This window comes from Crassostrea angulata, chromosome 4 (genome assembly GCF_025612915.1).
Source record: "Crassostrea angulata isolate pt1a10 chromosome 4, ASM2561291v2, whole genome shotgun sequence".
In the NCBI taxonomy this organism is placed as follows: domain Eukaryota; kingdom Metazoa; phylum Mollusca; class Bivalvia; order Ostreida; family Ostreidae; genus Magallana; species Magallana angulata.
In genome coordinates, this window is record NC_069114.1 from 27,534,810 (window position 1) to 27,554,365 (window position 19,556).

General features: G+C 32.9%; 1 protein-coding gene across 7 annotated transcripts in view; it reads left to right on the top strand.

The window, feature by feature from the left end:
- The first annotated feature begins 1,576 nt into the window (after positions 1-1,576).
- The window catches only part of LOC128179952 (kinase non-catalytic C-lobe domain-containing protein 1-like), a 36,699-nt gene continuing 18,719 nt past the window's right edge, over positions 1,577-19,556 (top strand). For 2 of the 7 annotated variants that reach the window (XM_052847650.1, XM_052847656.1), the window contains exons 1-2: positions 7,243-7,498; positions 13,826-14,208. In XM_052847650.1, the coding sequence (XP_052703610.1) occupies positions 13,908-14,208 (301 nt within the window). In that variant the 5' untranslated portion in view covers positions 7,243-7,498; positions 13,826-13,907. Of the gene's footprint in view, positions 1,638-6,822; positions 7,048-7,242; positions 7,499-12,180; positions 13,043-13,825; positions 14,209-19,556 lie in introns of those variants that run through there. The other 5 variants (XM_052847655.1, XM_052847651.1, XM_052847653.1 and 2 more) reach the window with 5 other exon arrangements.

The window sequence follows — 19,556 nt, forward strand, 5'->3', positions numbered from 1 at the left end:
CGAAATTTATAATTCGTTTGGGGGGGGGGGGGGGATAGGGATGGTGGTGGACGGGTAAGTATAACAAATAGCACTGTCGGAAACCTACGGTCAGTCTCACGTAAGCGTATGTGAGACTTGCCGTGGGTTTCTGACGATGAACAAATAGGGCTCATCACAACTTTTTACTGCGTACACAATGTCTTTTTAGCATTTGTACATATGTATAGATATATTCTGACAAAAATATTAACAAATGGAGAATTTAACGGAGAAGGGGTGGGGGGGGGGGTGGTGGTAAAAATTTCAACGTCTCATCAAAAGTTTCTCGGATTCGCAGAGCATCATATTTCTTCCCTGTTTTTTTTTTAATATTTGTTTTGTTTAAAAAAGATATTAAAGCACTTTTGTCCGCCTAGTTACCTTCACTGGTGAACATTGTACTTTTACAGTACTAATGACCACAATAGGTTCGTTCTAGATGTGCAAATAAACTTCATCAAAGTCCAGTCTTAGTACAAGAGAGGGGGGGGGGGGGCTTATTATAATATAGCAAAATTAACTTTTAATACAATTTATTATGTGATTTTTTAGGTTTGTCTCAAATATGGGAGTGGGGTTACTAATTCAATTCAATGGTTTATTGACATCACCATGTTGGCATACAGTCAAAATAAAATCAAATGACAGACAAAAGAAAATTATAACATAAAAGCTACAGCATGCAAGACAGTTTTATACAATAGTTCATAGTCCTTGAAACTGTTTTCTCTGCATAAAACATTTATCTAAATAGATACATAGACGTTTTGTAGTATTATAATCACATGGAATAACAATTTTTTTTATGGGATTAATACCACAGTACAATTTATCATTGAAAATATCACAATAATGAAATCAAAGATTGTCATACACAGGACAGTAAAGTACAAAATGTTTTTCATTTTCGACATATAATTTACAAGCATAGCATAAACGTTTTTCCTTTGGGATAATTGGTTTACAATATCTACCTGTTTCAATGAAGTTTCAATGAATAGTGAATGTGCACTTCATCTTGTTAGCTGGGATCATTCATGCTTTTCCAAGGAAAACTCTGCTATTACATGTAAGAAAAAGGTCGGTTGTCAAATTTTGAGACCATGCAGAGGTTTTTTTTATTTTTCCAAAAAAAAAAGTATGTTAAATCCGAATTAGAATAGATGAAATGTAACAACTTTTGGTTTGGTAAACAACTTTTTTTTTATAACCATACTATAACGGAGATCAATCCCTCAGTATATCCAAAACTTTGGGGGGGGGGGGGGGTCAATCTAACATAGGAAAATCTGTTAACCAAAAGTTGTTGCATTTAAAATATAATCGACATGAATGCGTATGCATATCACCCCCCCCCCCCATTTTTCGCACTTTAAATTTATATCTCATTTAGGCTATTTTAGCCCATACGGGATGTTATATCCCATTTGGGCGATTGGTGCCTACTACATGTAATAAGAATTCCGCAAAAATATTCCGGATATTTCGTGTTTGGTTCTTCATTTTCTCTTCAGAATCTTTGAAAGATGGCGGCAAATGGGTACAACAGATTGTTAAATTTGTTGGTTTTATGCATTCCTTCAAATTGGCATGATTTGCATAATTAAGCTAAGCAGGTATCGGATACCATGATATCTTATTGCATAATGTAAACTGTTTTTCTTGAATTTACACCATCTCTCTTCCTCTGAGGATGAATTTTGAAAAAAGAAGAAATTTAACGTTGGTGCCATCAGTCATTTGGTTGTTCGGGTTATACTATAGGTGGCCAAACGCCTGTATTTTGCGTACAAAACAGGAGTAATTTTTGTTCCTTTCGGGTAAAGATTTTAAGGGGAAAACTCGCATCATGTTAACCCGCCTTCCTGAGTACTGCACAGGCGCTTGTATCGTACAGGAGGCCTATTAAGTAATAACTGTGGTACTCTGGAGTCTGAGTTTTATGAATAATGCAGCTAAAGTAAAAAATTAACACACCTCCAAAACTAGTAGAGGATTCATTATTTTTATTTTTGCTCTATTAGACCCTTTTGATAATGATACGATATTGTTTACTCCAAGCTTCGTACATAAACTTTTTTTGAAAATTCTAGATGTTGTGCAATTATTGTGGTCATAAATGTGCAGTCTTTAAAAAAACTGATAAAAGGTGAGAATCAAATGCATCCATCTGATCTTTTATTTCGTAAAATTGAACAACGCCCTATTTCAATACCAAAGATGATCATTTTTATTATAGTCTGTCCCAAGATATTTTTGCCGCATATTTTCTTAAATTATTCAATACTTATAAATACCTCTTGGTTCAGACAATGTTTATTCAATAGTATGAAAAAATCCCAAGATTTCCCCTTTGAAACGCCCCCTCTAGCTTGTCGGGTATCAGTACACGGCTAAAAATAAAAAGTCTACGAGGTTTTTCCATTGCCAAGGAGATGAAGACGCCCGGATGATAACGTTGAAAAATTGCGCGAGGTGTCCCGAGTATTTCCGAATGGAGAAAAGATGTCAACATTCCCCATTATAAATCTCCGTAGGAAATCTGTTTTCGTTCCTGTGAATTTTTACGAGGGAAAAATGATAATGTGTGAATGAAGTTATCTTGGGAATTTTCCCTTTCATCGATTTTAATTGCACTTTAGTCACAGGTATGTGTATTTTTATTAAAAACCGTTCAAATATGCAGCATAAATATCTTGGGACAGACTATAGGATTGGTATTGTATTATTTATTACTTAGAACCATATGGTTCATAGGTTTAACTAAGCAACTACAATCATGTACATCAAAATCATTTTAGGGGGCAGTGGTGGTTATTGAAACTTGATTATGTACATTTTAAACTTATTCTGCATTGTGCATCTCCATACAATTCTTTTTGAATTCAGAAACCTTGCTTAAAATATATATATTTAATACTGTAGCCAGTTCGATTTTCAGTGTAAATAGAAACATATTGTGTGCAACAGGCTTAGCCTGAATTATAGCTGCATATGGTAAAGCAATTAAATATATTGATTGAAACCTTTGCCAAATGATAAGTATAAGCAGTGCCTTCCCACAACCCCCCTCCCCTTAGCAATAAATGTCTCACTTGTTAATTCTTTGTTGATTAATTACATCAAAGAAAATAAAAATCCTCTTTTTATACATAAAAAAATAAATTAAAATATTACACTTGCAAAATGAATTCAAAATACATGTATGGATGATTATGAATTTCTTCTCCGTTTCTCTAGTTGTTATTAGAGTTGCCTCCCTTTTGTCATTTGTTGGATAAGCAGATCAGGAATGAAAATGTGAAAATCAAATTGAAATAGTGAGACTTCATGTAAATTTGAATTAAAAAGATATATTTATATTTTGGGTGTGGATCATACACTTGAAGGATTATGTAGCAGTGATTGGTTGAGAAAAAAAAGTCTAATATTTAATTTATAAGTATTAAATCATAACTTAGATTCTAGTCTATAGTGTGTGGAATGAATGAATTTATAGGGAGGGTACAGACCTATATCAATCTAATTGGATATTTGCAGTTTACATAATTATATATTTAAAGGTTACCAGAGTCACTCATGTGACCTTTTGCTATCTGTCCATCTTTGTATGTTGTTTTTCGGTCGTAAACTTTTGGACATATTCTTCTCTGGAACCACTGAACCAATTTCAACCAACTTTGGCATGTAACATCTATGGGTAAAGGAGAGTAAAAATAACAATCATGTCCCCTGTCTCCCCAGGCCGGAGGGATGGGGCTAAAAATATCAAATTTGATGCTGTCTTTAAAAAATCTTCTTCTTTTCTCGTGGACATCATTGAGCAGTCAAACTGCTGGGATGATTGTAATAAGCATTGAGCTCTCTACAAAATTGTGAAATTCATGGCCCTGGGGCCATGTGTTCTGGCGCTAGATTCGGGCCAATGATTATGTAGTGGAAATCAGGCTTGAGGTAATGCTAAATGTAATGCATTGCAATGCATTACATGTTTTCAAAGTAATGCTAGTAATGTGTAATGCCACAAAATTAGCATTACAAGTACGTGTAATGGTAATGTAATTCATTACTTTCCAAAATCTAGTGTAATGCTGGCATTACATGGCATTACTTTGCATTATTATGCTTATTTATGCATGTTCACTTTAAAAAATGTGATGAATAAATGAATAGTTGAAATAGAATTTGATTAAATTTATTTTTAAAGAAGAAAGAAATAATTATTGAGATAAAAATGTTTTAATTGTATTATTAAAAAGATTTTTAAAGATTTATTTTTGAATTGTTATAATTTTACTAAATATATCAGCACAATTTCATTACATTTTCAAGAGTTTTGTTATTAAGAGTTTTAATCGTTTAAACAATTTACTCTAATTAGTCTGCACTTCAATAAGAAATGTATGAACAACACACTATGCCCCCCAGGATAATCTAAGTATCAAAACAACCTATTGTTATAAGAAGTGCACCCCAATCCCCTTCCCTTCACTATGTCCCAATAGAATAGGAGACAGACATGCACCTTTAAAAGCAAAATAAATGCACTGTCCATCCATGATGAAAATCAATATCACTTCCAGTATCATAACCCATTTGAAAATATTTTTACTTACTTATTCTCTCTCTCTCTCTCTCTCTCTCTCTCTCTCTCTCTCTCTCTCTCTCTTTCGTATATTTAGTACATTGTACATTAGTTTGGACTGATAGAAAATACAAGATTCATGTATTTTTTCTATTATTGCACTTAATATATCCTAAGAAAGAGATCGTCAAACAGTACTTTTCAGTCCAAGCTTCGACTGCTCCTGTAAAACATTTATTTAGTATAGCTGGGAAGATTTTCAAACTAACAGGATGCAGTTAAAAGATGAACCCTTTAAAACTTCGATCAAAAAGTGCAACAACAATCTTTTGTCTTAAAGTGTCCTCAGAAGAAAGAAATATGATTAAAATACCGTATCTTAAGATATATAACTGGGAAAAACCATCTGTTTATGAATTTATACAATTAAGTGTCCAAAATTATAAAGATTTGTTTAATCTGGGGAAATATCTCTATTTAGCTTTTGATACCGCAACATTATTCCATAAATTGTTTTTTGTTATGCATGTAATTCTGTGTCTCTATTTCGTATCCTACATTGTATCATGCCAAATGTCTATAAATATCATTTTACTAATGTAATATGTTGTTCATAATGCCACAAGATGATTATATATTGAGCAAATAAAGAATAACTCTTGTATAGTCATTGAATTTGAACCTGATACTGATTGAACATGAACTTGTAGATATTTTAAAGAGTGTTTTATATTTGAAACATTTGCAAAAACTCTTTATTAGCTTTACTTTTTAAAACAAAGTAATGGTAATGGTAATGCATTACTTTACTCATGAAATGATAATGTAATGCATTACTTCAAGAAAATCATGTAATGGTAATGGTAATTTAATGCCCAAATTCATGAAGTAATGGTAATGTAATGCATTACTTTACAATGTAATTCGCCCCAAGCCTGGTGGAAATGCATGTTTTCTTTAAAAATCTTCTCTTCTGCTCCTTGGTATTTAGCCAATGAACATACTTATATGTACATACTTATGATGAGGAAGAATGCTTCTTCCAAAGTTATGAATTTCATGGCCCCTGGGTTAAGGTTCAGGTGTTAGGACAGAGCTCTAATTAATTATAAAAAAAAATGCATTAAATTTCAAAAATCTTCTCCTCAGCTCTGGGATATTAAGCAGATGAAATAAGTACCGCTACATAGTAATGATGATGAAGAATGCCTCTTCCAAAATTGTGAATTTCATGGCCCCTCTATAAGGGTTAGGGGTTCTTGTGCTATGGTGGGGCTCTAATAATTATATGCTAGTAAAAATGCATTAATTCTGTGAAAATCTTCTCCCTTGCTCCTGAATATTAAGCAAATGATTAAAAAGTACACAGTTATCATGAGGAAGAGTGCCTTTTTCAAAATTGTGAAAGTCATGGCCCCTGGGTCAGGTGTTCTGGTGTTATGGTGTGGCTATAAATAAATGCAGTGATATTTTGAAAATCTTCTCTGCTCTTTGGTATTAATCCCATAAACTAAATACATTGTTATGATGAGGAATTGTGCCTCTTCCAAAATTAAGAATTTTATGGCCCCTGGGTCAGGGTTTCTAATGATTAATAGGGTAGGATGGTGTAAATTTTACGGAATATATATTTGTGCTTAATATTTGTTCAATTCTGTCAGTGTATGTTATGCTACAATTTTGAAAGAATTTAGAAAGATTATTGGATGAAACACTCCAGCAAATTAAAAAAAATGATTTCATGAGCCATGTAATTATGATGCACATGAGTAAACATTGCAAAAGCCACACTGCAGTTACTCAGGTGACCGATTAGGCCCTTGGGCCTCTTGTTTATTTTAAGGTTGATATTTTAATAAGGGGTTAATAAGGTATGATTGAAGCTTCTTTTCTGCCACAATACATTGGAAATCATTGATATGATTCTTATATTTTTTTATTTCAGAAACAAGACAGGTGACCAAGATTTCTTCAGAAATAGAAAAACAGCCATAATAATTTAAAGAAAATATTCTTGAAATTATATCATTTTTTTTTTATGTTATTTTATGCTTGAATTGAACTTAAATGGTCATTAAGAAATGCCTCTAGGGGTATCATATTGTATGCAATAATTTGATGTATTTACTTTATCCTCATATAAATTTTTCAAATGTTTAGTACATGTATTCTGAAAAAAATTAACAAATTCATGAAATTGAATTTTATTACAGTAATTCAATCTTGTGTAGCAAGGTTAATGGATATACTTAATAAAATTTCTGAATAGGAATATTCATTACAAAATGTTATTTAATACAAATAGGTTCTGTGTTGTTATCTTTTAATTTAATTATTTACTTTCAGAAGCACACAATACAAGCATGGAGGTGGTATCTTATTGACATAAGCTTAGGGCATTAGTCTGAAATAAATTGCACAATGAAGTGGAGAATGTGTAAGTAAGTAAAATACCCAATAGGTTTTTGTTGATGATTTGTAAATGGCTTTCCCTGCCCGTAATGCCAATTTGAATTGTCGATCTATCAGCTGCCTTCCAAATCATATTCACCAAAGACATTTAAATCTTGCCATGACTTGCATTCACATAAGCGTGTACTGAACAGGTAAAAGGCTTTTTTTTAAATTCAATTCAGCCCAGTAGTGTGTGCTACGTTTAAAGTATTTTAAACCCAGGATATGCCCTTACCACTAATTATGACTACCTGTTCCACATAAACACCGGGTATATCCTAAACTTGGACGGCTGTCAACTTACGACATACGGGTAATTATTTTGGAAGGATTCTATGTATAGGACGACGTTTTACGTGTAGTTTGTAAGCATTCTTCAGACTGCTGTTTCTTTGTAGTGAAATTTCTTCCTCGGATTTATAAGCGAAAACTCCGCAGGTAAATGGGAACGAAATTTTCTATCACTCCATCTTTTGATTATCTGTTAAGATTTGATCCCCGTGTATTATTAATGTAATTAAGAAGGCTATAGCTATCTTTTCCTTTAGGGGAACCCATGTTTCTGGACATGGGAATTTGATAGGTAATCAATATTTCATAGAGTTGATTGTATTCGGCATAACACTTTTGTTACCTCGGCTCTATTTGTCTGTGCCATCGTTTGAATGGATTCTGCTGAGCATTGGTTCTGCTTGGAGATATTCTCCAATGGAGAATATATTTTTTTTCATAATGGTGTGTAAAGTTTTCCAGCTGATTGCAGCTATTGTTTGTGAGGATTTATAACCCATTTGTGTACCTGTGTTTTTTAATTGATTGTCCCTCTGAAGAGGAATGAAATTGATTCATTAAGTGTAATTATTTTTAATTGTGTCTGTACTGGAAGGTGTGTAAATCAGCATGTCTCCATTTAAAGCAAAATTTCTGTTTGAACAGGTTGGGTAACACAACAAAATTTTTGGTATAATGTTTTCCCATTGAATTTCGAACCTGTCAATAGGTGAACTCAAGTAATCCTTTAAATATTGAGGGATGTTTTGAATAATTTAAGGCAGAACAATAATAATACCCCCATCCCCAGCGGATTCAAGAAAAAAAATGCTAACTCTGAGGATCACCCCCATTGTAACTTAAGTACCCAGTTTGCTGAATCCAAGGTAAATCTTCTGAACAAATGTGGCCATGCTCTGTAAGAAAACACAAGATAGATTTGTCAATATAAGTAAATTCCTGGAGTTTCAGTCACTTTAAAGGCCTGTCGTTATCTTTGGGGACTGTCTGAACACATGGACCTCTATCTGGCATTATGCCTTTTTTTAAGGCAGGGTAATGGTTAGAACACTGTCTGACAGTGTTGGTGTTGATTATTGGTGTATTATCACTCCTGCATGTGTCACTTTCTGTTCCTTTAGATAGTTAATCTCCAAAATGACAAATTTTCAGAGATAAATATAATAACTTATTAACTAATCCTCTGATATTTTTCATTATATGGTATAACTTTAGGGTATTCTGAATCAGTGCTGTATGTCTTACTTTATATTTCATTTCTAATAAGTTTTCTGCAAAAGATTAATTTATGGCTTTAATTTATTCTATTCCTTCACATAGCCTGTTATAATGCAATCTATGCTTCTAAGTTGCTGGTTTTTTCCTGGTAATTTTCATGGAGAAAAAGTCATAGTTTTTGTCCCAAAAATTTCATATTTTGGACATTGTCTTTATTAATACCTGGTATATAATTTTTTCGGTTAATTAATATCTTACTTTGATGAAAATTTCATTTTGTGGATGATCACAGCAGAAAATGTTTTTGTTATTTTTATCCTTGACCCTAGATCTGTCTATTTTTTTCGGTAATTAAACTTCAAGAGAATTTTTTTTCATGGTTTTATTACCTCTTTAGGTTTGTTGAATTATTTTATATTATATTTTTTTCTGTAATTAAACTTCAAGAGAATTTTTTTTATGGTTTTATTACCTCTTTAGGTGTTGTTGAATAATTTGTACCTCTTAAAATCCTGGACCGATTTAATTGTTTGATTTCTGATTCATTGCATTAATGATGGATCGTGAAGTGTGTGTTCAAAGTGTTCTAAACAAAAACCTGTATATGTAATTGCATACACATAGCTACTTGAAACTTTTTGATGAAGCTAGATTTATTTCATAAGACAGATTGAAGGTTATCAATCACTACCGGAAAATCTCACTTTATAGAGTTTGAATATTGAAGATTAAAAACATGTAAAATTAGTTAAGTTCTATTATAATTCATGTATTGTATGCTTGACCTGAAATGAGTTGTTTATCTATAAGAGGGATATATATTATGATACCTGAAGACAAAAATCCTTTTACCTGTTAATTAAGTCAGTCTAGCAATGATTTAGTAAGGCAAGTTTGATGTAAATGTTGTTTTGGTCAATATATGTGTAAGTAATGTATACTCATGTCCGTCTTTTCCAATCCGTCAAGCAAATAAATAAACACATACATAGCTGGACATTCTGACTCACAGACTGAATGACCTGAAGAAATTCATGAGATACAAGAGGTTGTTTGTTAGTGTAATGACAGGCTTCATTACACACTGATTGTGAATTCACTGTACAGACTACAGAATGCTGACCGGGTGATTCAGCATCATGTGAGATTCTCCTATTAATTAAGAATATCATTGGAATCTCATAATTTTGATGTGTTAGAATTTTTATTGGTGGGAAGATTATTGTTAATATCGATATACTTGTGAATGTTGTTATCAATAATTATGCTGAGACGGGTGAAAATCATTAATTTTATAGTACAATCTGATCTTTTAGAAGTAATTTATATGTAAATTAGTCAGCAGGTGACTATTTTTTTGATTACATGTATTTTCTTAAATTCTCTTCTGTTCAGCATAACTTACCCTGTTATGCATAGAACCTATTTCACATCATTTTGAAAAGTTGAACTAGAAATAAGACTTGTATTTACTGTTTACAAATATTTAGCAAACCAATATATGTATAATAATGACTGTGTAAATCCATGGACTGATTTTATACGACATATTTTAGACTCATGTGGGTTCTCTAATATCTGGACAGAACAATGTACTGCAATAGTTAATGATAAGTGGATTTCTGCCGCCATCAAACAAAGATTGCAGGACCAGTTCATTCAGAAATGGGCAAAAGATATAGATAATTCATCTAAAGGTCAAATATATAAAATTTATAAACAAAAGTTTGGTTTTGAAAAATACTTAGGCATTCTTACTAAAAAAATTTGGAAACCACTTATTAAATTCAGAACAGCAAATCACCGTTTACCGATTGAAACCGGTAGATGGTATGGAATTCCTGTAAATGACAGAAGCTGCACACTCTGTAATAGTGGTAAATTAGCGGACGAATACCATTTTATTCTTGAATGTAAATTTTTCTTAACTTTACGTAAGCAATTTCTATGTACCAAGTATTTTCAAAAACCAAGTACATTAAAATTTAGGGAACTGCTGATGACAACGAACATCAAAACATTGAAAAAATTAAGCTCTTTTATATTGAATATCCAAGAGCAATTCTGCTGTCCAGCCTAAACTATATTAGCATTTATTATTATTATTACTCTCCGCGTATTGAACACCAATGAAACATTGTATTAAATTTTTATATGATGATCTATTTTTTTTTTCTACCACTTTTTGTATTATTACTATTTTTTTTTTCTCTTACTTACTTATGCTTACTAACACATGTAATACTATGTTGTATTATAATTTATATATAATTTATTAGACCCTTGACATCACAATTTAATGTAAATATGTTATTGTACCTCATGTACCATTGTATGATAATGGTTTGAGAGAATAAATTGAATTGAATTGAATTGAAAATGTTGTTAGAGGATAGCTTTATATACGATGAATGGTATTCTAGCTGAATGTAATTACTCTTAGCTAGGTGGCTTTGAATCAAGATATGTTCATTTAATATAAGATGTACTGGTATCAAGCTTTGAAAAGAACTTCAATTAGATTTGACTGCATGGTGAAAATATCATGACGGCATGCAATAAATGTTAATATCTTTTATGGCAGGACTTTGAAATCGTCCAACAATTAACTTTTTATCAGAAATAGCAGGGAGTCATCTAACAACAAGGGTTTTCAGATAGATATGGCATGGAAATGCACTTTGTATGAATAATTGACGTACATGTATTGCAGGATATATAACAGCCTATATAAAAAGCCCCTTGCATCACTTAGCTACTAGGTACCCAATGAGGGACTAGCATAAAACAGGAGAGCCTTGCTGACAAATGATATATATCTCTATCAGTCCAAGTAGTACTTGAGAATGGTGTGATTGGACCGTCAGTACCAGAACTGTAGGTACCCTAGCAGTGGAGTCGAAGTTACCCGGGCACTTGTCACGAGGGTTATATCTTGATCGCTGCGCTCCTCTCGTGATGAAGTAGGCTTGTATGGGACTCTCTCTCACATCAATGAGTCTGATATAATGTTGCATTGTTCTCATTGTTTAACGTACAGATAGTCAACAAAGGTGTTTATGGGAAGGTCAAGTTAAGGTACTCTGTGCGCATTATGTAATTTTTTTCGGTGTTGTAACTCCAGGTTATTTTTTTGCATCATAATTTCAAGTTATTTATTTTAAGTGATATGACTGACAATCTGCTGTTAAAGTACTTCGAGTTTTCTTGAGATTTCTCATGGTCATTCTCTTTACAAGGGATAGCAGCTAGCTAGGAAGAAGCTGGGGGAGAGGGTTGGGGATCAAGATATTGGATATCATTTGAAATATTCATAAAAGGAAATAGTATAAGAATATACGGTAGTTGTCTCTAGAAATTTACTGCTGTACTTAAAAATTTAGAGGTCTCGCATTGTATTTATATGGCAAATAAAGTGACATTTACACACCATTGTGATGTTTGGTATTATGTGTTTGTTTTGGTTGTGTATTTGAACAACAGTCCTTTTTGACAATTTGTACTTTAAGTGGTATATACATGCTTAGTACTCTTAGGAATTATTCTATCAAAATACAAGAATTTAAAACTTTATGGATTATCATATACATGTGAAATGTGTTGTATCAATTAAAACATCGGACTGAACATGTACCTTTAAAGAAAAAATTCAGAAATAGTTTTTGAATTAGTGTGTCATAAACCAAATGGATGGAGATTGCCAAATTTAGGTATTTAGTACAATGCACAAGCACCTTGGTTGACTGTGGACAAATTCTGACCAGGATTATTTCTTGCTGTGTGATTTGGCACCGTAATGGAGTGAAGTTGGTGCAAACTGGATTGACTTATCAAAGTAGATTTTCTGGCGTGTCATGGTTTAATCTTGTTTTTAAACATGAGAATCTTTGACATTGTAGAATAACATAACCTATTCTTGTTTGCTTTGATTATATTAGGGTGAAGCAAGGCTGTAGTATGTTTCAGTACAGTATCATTCTCTTGTATACAAAGTTTTGAATGTATTGCAATTACCTTGTCAGGTAAACAGTTGGGAATAGCTACCCCCAGAGATACTACTAAATATAGGGAAATATTTGCCCCCGTTTTATTTTCGCTCCTTTTACCCTTGTTGTCAGCGGGCAAATTTAAGACTCGGCGAATCCCAAAGTCTCAAATTATTTCAGAGTAGTGATTTTTAATTAATAGCAATGTAAGCAGTTGTCTGTAAACATTTTCATTCAATCTGTTGACCCCTCGTCCCCTTTTGAGTATAGCGTGGTCATTGAGCAATGGTTTGTCTTGATGTCATTATTTCCCCTAGAAAATTAGGAGACATCTTGGGGACAGTGTGTTGTCATTGTGTACTTGACAATGCAAAGAACCTGCTTGTTGTGAAAAGATTATCACCAATCAGGGTTAGGCAAGGCTGCGGTATGTTTCAGGACAGTATCTCTTGTGTACTAAGTCGGGAATACACAATTGCCTTGTCAGGTAAACAGTTGGGGATATAGCTACCCCGAGAGATATACTTTTACGGTCAATTAACATCAGTTTGACATAAATGCGGTGCTTTTCTACGGCAGTGAATTACCAGGCGTTGCTGATATATGACTCCAACAATGTTCATGTTTTTATGAGGAGGAATCGTAGTGGAAGTCTTTTCATCCTTATAGTATGCCTTGTCATAAATTTTAATTCTGCAGGCTTTTAGTTGCATGTTGATAATGGGATTTAACTTTCCATAGGAGATATTCGAAGCACAAAAGATTGCATTTCAATTTCTATTTCAGCTAGAAATTGGTTTTGATATTGGAAGTGCCCGGATATTTTGTTTGACTTGGTGAAGATTAAGTGATAGGTATATATTTGTCAGGTAGATAGATTGCAGAGATCTCTTTTCTTTAGAGTCCAAACAACTTTGTGGAAGATTAAGTTTCTAACTTCTGTGTGTTTTGAAAATAAACATTTGTTTAAAAGCTATTCACAAAATGTTTTATTTTCGTTTAAAAGATTTTGTAAAGAGTAAGGATACACAATAAGCACTTACTATGTGCACTTTAAAAAGCTCGATTTAACATTTTCTTCTAACTCCTTAAGAGAATTCTATTTACAGTACTATTATTACTTGAGAGGACTGTTTTCTACCTTAAGGTTACACATGGATCTGCGCGACTGCCCAAAAACCTGTAATACTCTTAAAACCACTCTAATCTGTTGTTCTTTAATTGGCAAGTTTTTCTCATACGTTTTTTTTGGGGTCTGATTTTTTTTTAGGTGTGACAAAACTGTGAGGATGTCTTCCTGTCGTGTGAGGAATGGATAGACACAGTCTGGATTCAGGACCGCCAGCCTCACTATGGATGTGATGGAGGAGGAGGAGGAATACACCCCCCAGGAATACAGGGACTATCTGGATGAGGAAGAGGAAGAGTTGCCTCCCCTGAATGAGGGGGATGAAGCGATAAGCTTGTATGACATCTTGGTGGAGCGAGATAAGTCCCTGACAGAGGAGGAGTTATGGGCCCTTTGTCGCGAGTGCTGCCTTGTTCTGGAAGTGGTCAACAATTCTCCAGAGATGTTTCAGACCCTGTGTGTGACTCCGGACACAGTGGCCTTTGATGGAGCTGGGAATGTGTGCTTTCTGGATCTGGATAGAGGTTTGTGTACTTTGTATAAAAATAATTGTGTAAATGTCTATGTCTGTTTTCTTGATTCATGATCGAAACATTTTCCCTCTTGTGTAAGCGCATATTGTGTATCCTCTTTATTTACACGAATATACCTCAACTTCTTGTTGCCCCTTGAGGGTCTTTGATTGATTATTGAAAGTTTAATTAAACATAAACCCCACCCTATTCCACCCCCCCCCCAAAAAAAATTAACCCATAAAACAAAAAAAAACCCTACCCTACCTGAATCTGGATAGAGGTTTGTAAATATCTCAACACAAACCCCATCCCATCCTATTCCCCCATCCCCAGCACATACTTATATAAACTTTTCTTTTGACCCTTAAATTTTTGTTCTTTCTAGAATTCTTAGAGGATTGGTCAGTGTACCGTAGGTTTGCCTGTCAAAGCATTGGTCACTGAATGGGGTGGTGGTGTTAGTTTGGTCTGATATGATAATGCCATCGATGCCTCCTACAGGGCCTCTTAGTTCCCCAAACAGAGCAGGCAGCCCCTCATTGTCCGGAGTTGTTTACGGACATTTATATAGTGACTAGTTTACACGCTGTGTTCATCAATCAGAATTAAGTTGTATAGATCCATTCTTGTTCCAGATAAGATTTTTAAATGTAGACTCATTGTTATCAGATTGCTTAAAAGGTTCTGAGGACCCCACAAAATGTTAAGTAGTAAGCTCGAATCAGTCTCAAGTGCTTCAAAGACTATGTAGGGGATTATGGAAAGAGAACTGTACTCATTTGCATTGCCAAACACAACGTTCATATTTACAAATTTGATATTTTAGAGGTCATGTCAATATCCAGGCAAGGCTGATATTCGATTATCAAATCTTATATTTTTTGGTCCCCTCAAGAGATCATTTCAATATCCAAGGCTGGTACTTACTTTTTTAAGTTTCATATTTTTTTGTCCGGCCCATGCAAGATATGTATTTGGAGGTATGGTTTTTTCTTGGTCAATCTGTCCTAGTAAATTGTTCCTTGAACTCTTCCTGTGGATGGTGCTTTATGGTTATGAAATGTTCTTTATGAATGGCAATAAGGGATCCAAAAGGTCACCCTTGTAAACACTGATAATGTGTAAAATTTTGTAAAGATGAGTGAGAAAGTGTGTTTCTGCAAATATTGGAAATTCAAACAATTCCTACAAAATGTTTTAAGTTTTTTTTGGGGGGGGGGGGACAAAAGAAAAAAAGAAAGAGCTATCATTGTGTCCACCAAAGCACTATATTTCTCCAGTTTCGGCAATGAGTTTATTTACAGCCGGATTGTCATTTTGTATAGACTGAAATCTAAGACAATGTTTCAAATGCACTATCATATAACAATGCAGTGTTTTTGTAGAATTTCAAAAAAAGTATTTGTGCATCATATTGTAACTTTATTTTTGTGGAAATGTAGAATCATTTGCAGCAAAGTGATCTGCTGAAAATATATGAAATTTAACATCTATAATGATAAAATGATGACAAGTAACTCCTAAGTGTTTCGAATTTTCAATTATCCTCAGACTGTTGGGTAATTATATCAAATTATCTTCCTGCAAATTCTAGGATGGGCTGAATTTTCCCTTGGATTATCAATTGCATTTCCCATAAAAAAAGCAGCAACAGATCAGGAATTCTGGTTCTGATTTTCTTTGGTTAGAGGGTCCTTCTGAAAACAATGGTATATTGAACTGAATTGTAGGCAACTGTCTCTTAACTTAATTGTCTCTGCAGGTATTTCTGTTTTAATGGCAGGTGACATTGATTTTGGTTTTATGTCAATGTGACAATCACGCAATATAGCTTTTACACCATGTTCAAGATCATTTCTCATTATGTATCTAATATATATCATCTTGTCTCATGTAGTCATGATGTATGTAAAATATATCATGTCTCATTATGTGTTTAAAATATATCATCATTTCTCATTTTGTATCTAAAATATATCATTTCTCATGATATATATCTGGAAATATATCATCATGTTTCATGATGTATCTAAAATATATCATCATGTCTCATGATGAATCTAAAATATATCATCATGTCTCATTATATATCTAAAATATATCTTAAGTCACTTACTTCATACCACTAGCACTAAATATACATGCATACTCATTTGAAAAGTGAGTTACTTGTATAACCTACCGAAACAATCTCATGTTATACTTAAAGGAAACATGAATTTGTAATTATTTTCTTTAGAAGCATACAAGTAAAGTTCATGTATTGTACAGTGAGATTATTTCACAAACATATGTTGTTCATATTTCAAGCAATTCAAGTTTGAATAAAGAAAAAGAGAATGAAAGTTTTTTGGGTCTATATGTTTGTGAAATAAAGTTTTACAATCTCTTCTCAAGAGACGCATATATTTCACACTGGCTTTTCAGAGAATGAGATTAAAGTATCCGCTTAATTGAAAATTCCTGTAGAATTTCAGATTTAGGGAACAGTCATTTAATTATTTTCTTTTCTTCGACAAATAGCAAATTCTCATTTAAGGAATTTTCAGAAAGGTCCAAAGCAAACACCTTGTCAGATATCCCGATTAAAAGACCAAGTCAAAAACATATTATTCAAATGAACCTTCAGAAAAAATCACTATTGATATTTATATATCGGAAATTAAATTCTAAGGGTGACGCGTTGTATATTTAATGTGTTCCGTTTGATGAAAAATAGTATGGAGTCTGTTTAAATAGACCTTGCCTTAATCATTGAAGTCAGTCCTGAGTGATAAATTGTAACTTGATAGATAGGTCTTGAAGTGCCTTTAACTGTTTATTGCAAAGAAATACTTGTGAAACGGGACCAAGAAATGAACTACATGTAAATTGTATCTTTTTCCAACTTAACCTTTTGAATTCAAAAGCGTTTGTTTACACAAGTTTTTATTTCAAAAGCAATTGACAGCTAAAATGAAAAGGGGAAGATCAGAATTAGATATAAGTTATTTAGTCAACATGCTCTGCTATATACAAAAAGACACCTGTTTTCCAAATCCTGCTAAAAACCTAGTAACTTTTAGCTTAAGTGCTCAATTTTACACAAACACATTTTAGGCACAATGGTAAATATATAATCTTACATCAATTTCCAATGAACATGTAAGGTACTGTAGCACTAAATTGAAGATTATATGGTTGTCTAACAAATTTTGGGCTTTAATTGTCAATTTTAACACTGAACAATTTCATGTCATGTCTATAGGTATCTTAGTTAATCAGATATTTCCTACACATACTTAGTCTGTTAGCTTAATGATCTTGATTTGTTTGTTGTATACTCTTGGAACATGTACTGCAAGGCTGCAAAAATTGCATAGCAGACAAGTTTTTTTTATCAAAGATATAATCATAATGGCATTCATTGATTTATCAACAATATATTTCCAATATTAAGCACATTCAATGAATTGTTAACTACCAAAGTACCTTGAAACATGGAAGAAATTTGATCAAATAGATAACAATGCTTAACTTATCCCCATGAAAAAAATCAATGATTCCAGAAGTCAACTGACCAAGTTTTAAGATAAGACTTCTCTTGAAAAGTCTTTTGCAAAGTTACACATGGGGTATCTTGGTTTTGTCAGACACTGAGGGCCATTAAATATTAATGTTATTCAAGAAAGAATTGAATGATGCTGGCAAAAATATGCTAAATATGCAAATGTTTAAAAATGTACTGGGTTCATCTTTTAAAAAAAATTTACAATTGTGTAGAAGTCCACATTGTCTTGCATGACTCGGTATCATTTGGTACCTTGGCATCTGAGATATTCCTGCAGAATTATGGTTTGTGTAGCAAACAAAAGCAAGATGATCGAGTGTAATGTCTATAAATAATTCATGGAAATTCTTAATAGACGTTATATCTACCAACCAGTGTAGCATGTCATTGTTTATAGACCTAATTTTACCTATTTATGCATGGGCGACTCTTTTGCAAGTATATTATATACATTTTTTCCCCTCACATATATCAGTAAATAAAAGCCAGTCAATTAAAAAAAAAAAAAAACATTTTCATAACAACTATTGAATACTTGATAATCATTTTAATTTAGGTTTATACTAATGTTTTGCCCAGTCTGTTTCATCCTTTATGTGCATGCTTGCAGATTGAGTACTGTGGTTTCATCAATATTCGTTGAATACCAATTTTCGTGGATTTCGTTGTTAAGTTGATCCACGAAATTAAGTGTTCATTGAAGTTCAATATCAACTAACATTTTGTATTGATAGGATCATTGGCAACGAAATTACGTATCCTTGAAACTGTGGTTTTCAGAAAATCCACGAAAATTGATACCCACGAAAATTAATGAAACCACAGTAGTCTGTCAAATACCCAAATTCATATTTTACATGGACTGGTATATATTTTCCTCACTAGCATCTGTCCCAAATATGCAAGTAAAGAAGTAGTTAATATGATGACAAATGTTTTTCACCCTGTCCATTCAAGCGTGACAATTAATTCAGTTCTTTTCTGTGATTATTAAACCCTCAATATTTGGATTAATGATTCTGTTATTGTGTGCGTGAAATCTGATAAAGAATGCCTGATGACTGTAAAATTATTTTATTGTTGATTTTAATCGCCTGAAAATTAGGCCATTGCATTGATTGCCTACGCGAGATAGGACTGGTCGGGAAGCTTATTAAATGCTTCTGTTGTAGAAGTGACTTACAAAACTATATAATAATAAACGTTGAGAAATATCAAGCAATTCTAGACTGGTGAATTTTGACAAGAGAAATCAGTAGCAAGTTCTTGAAAAGACTATTTTATTTCATGCCAATAATGAACTTTATGTTGTATTAAATGTTGATTAGATCCCAATGCATTATATAGACAATGGCTGCATGTTGAGCATCAAGAATCGGCCTTGGTCAGTTGCCATGCCTTGACAGTGCAGATCTGAGAATCTTTTCAGATCTTAGATCTTGCTAATGCAGTAATAAAATAGCAGAACATTCAAATGATTGATATAAACCTTATGGCAAAAATATGAACGAAAATGATAATGTCACAAGACAAGCCAGATAATGTAGAAAACATTGAGACATTAACAATTACCTCAAGCAAAAAGTGCATGCAATCAATGTTAAGAAAGTTTTTGAGAAATGCAGGGAAACAATTGAGTTAATTTATTTTGATTTTTTTTGTGTGTGCACCCTCTCACCATTTATTTCATTTATCATTTGAAACAGAGTTATCTTTCTTGAAATGAATGTTTGTGATTTAAAAGAATTAAAGTGGTATGGGACACCTCCATATTTTGACATACCAATACTCCCTATCGAAATCAAGA